The 9,101-nt window shown below is 39.4% G+C and overlaps 1 protein-coding gene across 1 annotated transcript; it reads right to left on the minus strand.

The window, feature by feature from the left end:
• Positions 1 to 17: 17 nt before the first annotated feature.
• On the minus strand, positions 18 to 8,801 carry rilp (Rab interacting lysosomal protein). Its single transcript, XM_034115052.1, has 8 exons — positions 8,132 to 8,801; positions 6,358 to 6,481; positions 4,426 to 4,547; positions 3,546 to 3,731; positions 3,026 to 3,195; positions 2,735 to 2,860; positions 2,375 to 2,473; positions 18 to 1,353 (listed from the first exon to the last, which is right to left on the minus strand). Exons 1-8 carry the CDS (start codon positions 8,468 to 8,470, stop codon positions 1,236 to 1,238), a joined length of 1,284 nt encoding a protein of 427 aa, XP_033970943.1. The 5' UTR covers positions 8,471 to 8,801; the 3' UTR covers positions 18 to 1,235.
• Positions 8,802 to 9,101: the final 300 nt, after the last annotated feature.

Genomic DNA, 9,101 nt, shown 5'->3' on the forward strand with positions numbered 1-9,101 from the left:
AAAATGGGTAGAGATCATTTTTATATTCAATACAATTCTGTGTTTATTGGATTGAAAGGTCAGTTTTCATTATCACAGTCTGAATTGTTCTACATTTCATCAATAAAATATTAAATATTTTTGTCAGCAACGACATGCTTACAAAAATTGATTGTGAACAAAGCATTTTAAGAAAACATGATTTGATTGGAAGGTCACATATTGTCTCAAATACACCACTGGTCTGTCATTGTCTGAGCATTTTATGGTCACACATTTAGACTGAGCAGACGGATTAGATGTGGTTACTTTAGGGTAACTAGTCAGCAAATGGTGGTGGAAACTAAATGTGCTATTAACTAACGTAACCAATCTGCAGCGGCTGGTACATCAGCCACAATGAACGCGTTTACTCACACAAATACACACACACATTTATGGCACCGGCATCAGGCACACACCAGCCAAATACTTTGAGTGGTGCAATGACTGAAATTGAGAAAATATATATTTAACAATACAAGCATTGAGTTAAGGCTTAAGGGATTAAAGTGTACTCAATGCTGGAAGTGTCTGGTAATGTGACTACAGTTTTCTTTGCTTGTTCTTGAGCATGAAAGTACTTTAAAACATTAAAAAAGTACACAAGTAAAATCTTCCCTACTGAGGTAAAGTTACATAACAGCTTCATGGTGAAATCTTGATTGTTAGTTATAAAAAGAAACAATGCCCTCTTGTGGAAGTGAGGTGAACTTAAAATACTATTTTCAATAACACAGGAGAGGAAAAAGCTAACCTTGTAATATCTTTGGTTTTTGTAAAAATAGTTTCAGGATCTATATAAATATTTATGTGTAATGCCAATTTTCCTCTACGCTAAAGGATAAAAGGACTCATACAACATTTTGTTTTGTAGCAAGTTAAAAAGACCCCCTCTTAATACTGCGTACACTGTACTGTAGTACCAGCATACTAAATATACTTTTTATAAATTCTATGGAAAAATAAGGGGACTTATGTGTGTAAGAGTGAAATCAACAAAAGGGGAAATGAAAGTATTCATATCAAAATAAAGTTTGTTTAACACGTTTGCACTTTCTCTTCACACTAAGTGCTTTTGTGTGGGGCTGCCTTCAAATGTCCTTGTTATGTTTCTCCTGAGCCACGGCAACATTTTCTGTTACAAGCTGAGGAAGGAGATGTGACTAAGGGAAGAAGGGTGAGGCTGTGGTGGGTACCAGGCTCAGGGGGGACGGTCACTGCTGCCCCATCTCCTCGCCGGCCTCTGAGTCTCCGATGACCTCCCAGCTGGAGGCGGAGCTGCTGATGTGGGTGGGGCTCCGTCCATTGCCCGACCGCGTCAGGAAGCCAAAGCTGCAGCCGGCAGGGCAGAAAACAGACAGGCTGGGTCAGACAGGTTGTCAGGGATTACAGCTAAAAATAGTCCAGACTCTCAGGACAGCGACAGAGTGAGCAGAGAGCTGAAACCATTGCTTTGATTCACAGATGATGCCGGCTCTGTTTGTTTTGCTCTTTCTTTCAATTTGATTATTTATTAAATCTGTCTTTTCATATCTCTTTAAAGACTTTGGGCTCCAAAGAATAAGAATATTCTTTTGTGTCTCTTTTTCTTTTTAGATAAACAGTAGAAGTGGACCATGCAAAATGCAAAAATATTGTTTTTCTTAATAAAGAGACAGGTCAACATCATCATGACACAGCTGTATTTCACATGTTTCACTTTATCTCATTCTCAGTCAAGAGACTTCCCCTATACCACAATTACTTTCCAGAAGTGAAGGGAATTTCCAATTGTCCAGTAACTAATCTTCATGAGTTGATGGGGGTTAACATCCTCTATCTGAACATGGGACCTAATCTAAGGGTAAAAGTCAATTAACATGAAGAACAAGCCTATTTTAAATGTGTTGATTTGCTGAATTACTTCCGGGTCAACGGAATGCAGTTTTAGTGTGAACATGTTACTAAAATAAAACACTTGTATATGTTGTAAGTTAGGCATCATGCTTCCGTTTGTAAATAACCTAAAGATTCAGACAACAGGGTTCAAATCCATCTCAGGACTTTAGAAATGTCTGACATTTCCCATGCTTCAAGCAAATGGCCTAGATAATCCTGAGCTTTCCTGTACCTAACAAAAGGGATCATACACTAGATAAATTAAAACGTATCTACTAGCTTTTAGAGGAGCACTTCCTGTGTTTTGTCTCAGGTCACCAAAGTCAGTTTACTTTTGGGTAAACAACACTTTAAAATCATGCATGCACAGAAATGAACCAATGTTCTCTTATTGTAAAAACATGAAAGGGACAGATGCTGCCAGCTTTGTGGTTACAAGTCTGAGCACTGCAGTGCAGGGCAGATGTGTACTCACAGGTTTCGAATGCGTGACTCAGTTGGTTTCTCGGTGTCATCAACATCAGCCCTGTCTACTTCTGTCTGCCCAAACAGAGAACTCCTCTCCTCCTCATCACTGGCAAGGAAAAATCAAATGTAAATATAGAATGAAGTATTGATTTATGTGGTTGATGTAGAGTACCATGAAATCAGGCCTTTCATTTAACATGTATTTGACCATTATTCATTTTGAAGCTATCATCTTCCATGCTTTCAAAAAAGGAAATGCATGAAAAAACTATCAAATGTTTCATAGATGTTATCCCTCTAAATAAAAACTGTTTTAAACAGGCTCATTGTTTATGGATAAAGCAGGTGAACCAATGATCAGACAGACCTGCTGCTGCAATCGTTGGCAGGAATCCCGAGCATCTTTGCCTTAATGAGCTTTCTTCTTTTTTTGATAGCAGAGTGGACAGCTTCTAAAAGGAAACCTGGACACCTCTCCTCATTCAGGATCTCTCTGCAGAAACATACAATCATTTTTATTTCCATTTACTATCAGACAGTATCCCCCACATACCCAAACGTCCATGAATTGCTAAAAATGTGCCACTTCAGTACATGTTCAACTAAAGCTGGCTCTCAGATTGATGGCAAAACATCTCCACACACACAGCAGACCCACCTCTGATAGTAGTTGAGCTCCTCCTGAACCAGGAACAGGTTGGTTTTGAGCTCGTTCCTCTCGAAAATGATGTCACGCACCTCCTTCTTGGTGAAGCATGGCGGATCGGGGTCCTTCTGCTCAACCGTGGACTGTTTCTTTGACTCCGAGGCGGTTTGATTCCTACTTGACTGATGGCAGAACAGAGACAAATCAGGTCAAACAGACTCCTCAAACTACAGTCAATAAGTCTAGAGCTCCTTGGAGGAGGAATGACAAGAATGTGGTTGGAGTAGGTCTAAAGCAGCTGTAGTCTGATCAGCAGTACAAGCTTTAAATAAAGTTTTGGAATCTTCAGCTCCTGTCCAGAACATTACAGAATGATTCAAACAGCAGAATTAGTTATTGTCCAGATACATTTTGACCTGCAGCTCAGTAAATGTAATTATGTATACCAAATGTAAATGAGAAAAACAGTCTGAATTAGAAAAGCAAAGAATCTTTTGGACATGAAATAAAGGAAACATAATAGGAGTCATACAGGGCCGTTGCTGTTGGTTCTGTCCAGCTGTGTTTGGAGGTTTTCTATCTCTTTGGTTTTCTCCTTCAGGTCAGCCTCCATGTCGGCCTTCCTCTCCACGACGCTCTTCAGCTGGGCCTGCAGCACGTTCTGTTTATGTCGCAGCTCCGCATTCATCTTCATGAAGCGCTCCAACTGCTCCTGGAGCTGCACACACATACACAGATTAACAACAATTATTAGATCATAAGACACAAGATAGTATCCATATTTCCAACCGACAGGGAGCAAAAAGCAAAGCAATGCATTAACAAAACACACACACAGTCATGACTTAAATGATTTAAATCACGTGGTCGTAACACACATACAGACGCATATACTCATGCAAACTCTCATAATAAGAACACACACAATGGCTGTGTGGGGGAGGAAACTCTGCCCAGACTTGTGTGAAGTGCAGCTTCATCTCCACTCAGTAAATACTATGGATTATCTCTGCACTCTTCCCATTTTCTCCAACAAACTTCATATCTCCAAGTGTGTTTATTGGTATGGTTTACCTGATGCTAATTTGTGTTTGAGGTTGCATGTGAAATGTCATATAAACGTAGCATGATAGTAATATAATAAACACTTATTGCTCTAAGAGAAAACCCCACATTCCTTTAAGGAACTGACCTTTGTAGCCACAGCTATAAATACTGTATTATGATACTGTTTGTGCAAGTGGTGTAGGTGTCAGTGCTTTGAAGCCAATATAGCTTCCTTTCTACTTTGCTCTTCAGGCTAAAAGCCCTAGTGACCACCAAATGCTATCAGCTGTTTCATCAATCAAATTATCTTGCCGATGAGCATGAATGATCACATACGCAGAATAATTGTTATCAATATTCCTTACCGCCTCCACCTCTTTGGAGATGGTGGTTATTTCCTGGACTTTGGCCCTCAACTCATCTCTCTGCTTGTCCACCACCTCCTTCAGCTTCAGCATCACCTCTCGCTCCTGCCGCTGGACACGGTCTGAAAACAAACACAAAGGGTCAGGTAAAGAGAACTGTGTCCCTAAACATACATGCTTCTTGGGGAACATTTGAATTCCCTGCTTAGAGGATTATTTTTATAAATTAACTGGGGATAAGGGTGAGGATCCTCAATTGATTACACGATTGTGCAATAGGTAGTGTTATATTGTTATATTATATGGTATAATCGATGCATAATAAGGCAAGGCAAGGCAAGGCAAGTTTATTTATATAGCACCTTTCAACACAAGGCAATTCAAAGTGCTTTACAAAAAAAATGAAAGACATTAAGAAAATGGCATTTAAAATCAGTCATTAAAAAGATAATTTTTAATAAGGCCACTTTATTGATCTGTAGGGTTGGATAGTCCATCAATTATCAAATTAATCATGGGAAGACAAAGCTGTACTTTTATTTAAGCCATTCCCCTTTACATGGTGAAGAAAGATGACAATAGTAATTCTGCAACTCTAACTGAAAAAAACATTAATAATTACAGCTACATTTGTCATAGTATAGTACAAACTAGATTAAGCTGTTTTCGCCTTCAAGAAATTGTGCAAAAATAAACATGAAACATAAAATCTCTACACATAAAAGGATATTAGTATAAGATAACTACCTTAAACAACGTGTTGTAGGAGTGACAAAGGAGCCTGAAATACATTCTTGACATTACACAGACTTAAAGGTTCAGTTCACCCAAATCCAATAAATAATATAAATATTATATGTTCTATAATTTAGATAAACTGACTTACTGGCAATGCAGGAAACAATAAGTCATGTATTGTAAACTAAATACTATATTATAATATCCTTTAAAACAAATTAAGTCATCTTAGTGAACCGTGAGAGCCTGTCACATTAGCAACATGAAATAAATAATCTCATCCAGCTGCCAAAAAAACATCGTGTTTTCCTGACTCAGTACATGAAAGCAAATCTCCACCCCTTGGCAAACATAACTGCAGTACCCACAAGCAAAAAGTAATGATGTTTCACTTCACAAAACATATAATTAACTATCATGTGATGAATGGAAAACACTATGATAAGCACACATTTTTCATTCTATAACGTAATGTTAATATTTGTATGTGTTTTTCTCCATTGCATAATCTTTACGTTTGCAGTGTAAACACAATCCTTTTTTGAGTGTTCCCCAATATATGACAACTTCTGCTACTTCACTCCACAAAATAACTTCACCATAAACATTGTTAAGCCCGGTTTGACTGCTTTCAGCCTCACTGCATATGAATGTTAACCCACTGCTACATACACGTGCATTTTTGTACGGATGTAGGGAAACAACATAATCAGATAGCCTCAAGGTGGATTTGCTTTTTTAGAAAATAGCTAATGGCAATCCAGAATGGGTCTTAGGGATGGAAGAAAAACTCATTATTCCCCAAGGCTTTATAAAAAGCTAATGTGGTAGCATCTACATTGTTTGGGGTGAGGTGTGAACTATGAGTAGAGTACTTCCACAATGTGTAGTGTAGAAATGTGAATAGTTGCTTTTCAAATGAAGTACTCAGAAGCTGATTTGGAAAAATGTTTACTGGATGAGAGAGGAGAGGGTTGACACAAGTGTTGTACAGGGTCTGACCATGATTGAAGTAAAGGTGTAATGGAAAGTTACTTCAGCACACTCATAGCCATCATACTAATGCCTAACAAATATTACATAACTTACAAACGTTGTGACCTGAATCTGTCATCCTGTTGACATGTTGGTAAATTGTTAAATCACTTAAGAAACAGTCCAGATTAAAAAAACTTTAAAATGCTGGGGGCCCACCTTCCTGTGCATGGCTGCCCTTCAGCCGGCTCTGCAGCTCCTCCCTATCGTCCTGGAGCTGCTGCGCCTGGACCTGCAGCTCCTCACACCTCGTCTTCCACTGCTGCTCCTTCTGCTGCAGCTCCTGATGAGACGATCGAACATAGATTGTAAAAGCAAAATCTTGGAGATGTGGTGAATAAAAATACAAGATCTGATGTAATTTCCCTTTGTGCTCTTAAAATCTCTTGTGCATGTAGGAATTTGGCTTCGGTAAAACAGGCTGTGTCCAAGCAAACTATTTTGTTGCGTCATTACAGATGTTTTGTTGAAATGTTTCTCAACAGAAAACACTTATTTCCGAGAACCACACCTCTTAATTAACTTTCTCTGCAATGTTTATGACAACATTTTCTTAGAGCACAAAACAGACTTTACCACTATGTTTAACATATCAAAAAAAGAATTGCTTTGCCTTCACAAAACAATTTGAAAGAGGAATACAGTTACACAACAATGGCCTTCTTTGTTGTGTTATTCAACCATAATGATTATAGTATAAGGGCGGGCTCCCCCTGGAGAAGTACAGTGTCAACTTCCCTCTGACAACTGTTATGTCACTCATCTCACAGCAGCATGCCCTATGTCCCATATAAACTAGACCAACAACTTAATAAAATAAAAGCCTTGTTGAGACTTCAAAAATATACTCCATTGCAACTACAGAAAATAGCACGCTAACATTATATTTAACAATCATGTGACTGTTTTGTTTACTTTGCAGAATGGGGTTGGATATTTGGCAATGTGGAAATACCAAATAGCTGGATTAACCAACCTGCATGGGGCTCCAGGGCAAAATTGTGCAAGTGAGGCCCTGTTAACCCTTAATAACATACTTTAGAGTGCATATTCCTATTTCAAGTGTCTGTTAACTAAATGTCAACAAACCACTTACACTAGTGGCCTCCTATGTCCTGTTTGTAGTTTAATAAACACATACTAAATCATATACAACAAATTAATTCAAGGTTGTTTGTATCATGAATGGTAGTAGTCTGCTATAACAAGTGAATTGAGGCTTCAGCTAATATTCTTTTTTTTTAGTAATTATCTGTATTTTAGCTGCATGCTGTGTAGCTAGCTAGCTGGCTTCTTAGTAGCTAGCTAAGTAGCTAACGTTAGTTTCACAGTGATCGTCATCTATTCACTTATGATAATCTATTCCTGTTAAAGCTAACTAATATCAGTACTGTGTGGAAGAGCACAGCATAACATACACATGTTGGTCTCTAAAAACATAAATTGTGAGAAAATACTAACCTAACAATGTTTATGATTGGTTTAAATGTCAACACAGCGTTAGCCAAGTAACTGTCATTGCCGCGGTTGCCCTGACGACAAGGGGCAGCATGGCTGGTATTTCAGGTTAACATTAGCTTGATAGATATTGATTACATTGATGGGCCTCCATGAGTGATAACATGGCACAGTAGTGTGTGTATCAGGCAACTTCAGGGCCGGTTCAAGAAATAACTGCAGCGTAAGAACTCAACTTAATTTTGCTACACACAAGCCTTCTGTATCTTTAATGTTCTCTACATGTGGGAGGTGTCGGCCATTTACAGTAGTGGTTCCTCTGGCATCTCCGTCAACTAACGTTAGTTCAACTTGACGTTAGTTACTGGGAATAGTGTTATAACATGATGTAACGCACAGTGGGTTTATATGCACTGCTTTGAAGCGTGTTTCCAAAACGCTGGGAGGATTGATTAAAATCTCCCACGTCTCTCACCCGTATTTCATTTTTCTCGCTGGCCTCGTCGCTCTCCTTTCCCACACGTTTCTTCTGCGGTTGAAGCTGTATGGTTTCGAAAGTCTTCAGCAGCTCCTCTTCCCTCAGATTGTGAGCATGGTTCCTGGAGGCGAAGCTCTCCAGCAGCTCCAGCACTTTCACTATTTTCGGTACAAGACCCACAACGCTGTCTTTGCCACAGCCATCGATAAGTTTCTCCACCTCGGTGCCGATCAGTTTAGCTATTTCATAAACATTGTCCACAGTTAGAGCTGAATAGGTTCTTTGGAAACAGCCCTCTGTGTTTTGAGTCTCCGAGTGTGCTTCAGGTGCCTCCATTTCTGAGCCCCTTCACATGCTCTTTGACACCTTTCGAAACCGAGAGTGGCTTGTCAGCGCGACATGTCAACCAGCCGTAAAAAAAAAAAGCCCCATCAAATGTCAAAGTAACACAAATAAAAGTGCGGGTGTAAAGATTAAAGTGCGGATATTGTTGAGCCCATGCTGCAGACACGCCAGGACTTGACTGTCTGCTATGCAAACAACACGTCACGCATTTTTTATGTTTGCTCCTACAACGCCGGGAAAAAAAAGAAGATAAGAACATCGAGTTCTCAGCAAAGAACGATAATACAAGGCTGGACTGGAGTCACTGGACTCCTGCAGTCTACTCTCTGGCTGCAGGACCCTCCTACTTTTCAGACCAATGTAATTCGAGTACATGGTATACACACACACACACACACAAACACACATCTACATGCAGGGGCTCGCTGCCAGGTCGAGCATACGAGAGAAGCAGCAGAGCGAGAACATTGAATTTCCTCTGCGGATCTGCAGTCAGAAATACTGTCCAATAAATATCGATTACATAACTGCTATGGAAGCAGAAAACTAAACACACGCCAAACTACAAAATAACTTCATGATACCAGGCTTGAAAGCAGTAGAGACATTTCATATCAGACCA

This window comes from Trematomus bernacchii, unplaced genomic scaffold (genome assembly GCF_902827165.1).
Source record: "Trematomus bernacchii unplaced genomic scaffold, fTreBer1.1, whole genome shotgun sequence".
NCBI lineage: Eukaryota > Metazoa > Chordata > Actinopteri > Perciformes > Nototheniidae > Trematomus > Trematomus bernacchii.

Excerpts from the sequence above, each read along its gene's own strand:
- rilp (XM_034115052.1), bottom strand. The coding sequence starts at position 8,470 with ATGGAGGCACCTGAAGCACACTCGGAGACTCAAAACACAGAGGGCTGT. Across the intron at positions 4,548-6,357 it reads GGGCAGCCATGCACAGGAAG|ACCGTGTCCAGCGGCAGGAG; the intron begins GTGGGCCCCCAG and ends GTTTGTTTTCAG. Across the intron at positions 1,354-2,374 it reads GAGTCACGCATTCGAAACCT|CTTTGGCTTCCTGACGCGGT; the intron begins GTGAGTACACAT and ends TGCCGGCTGCAG.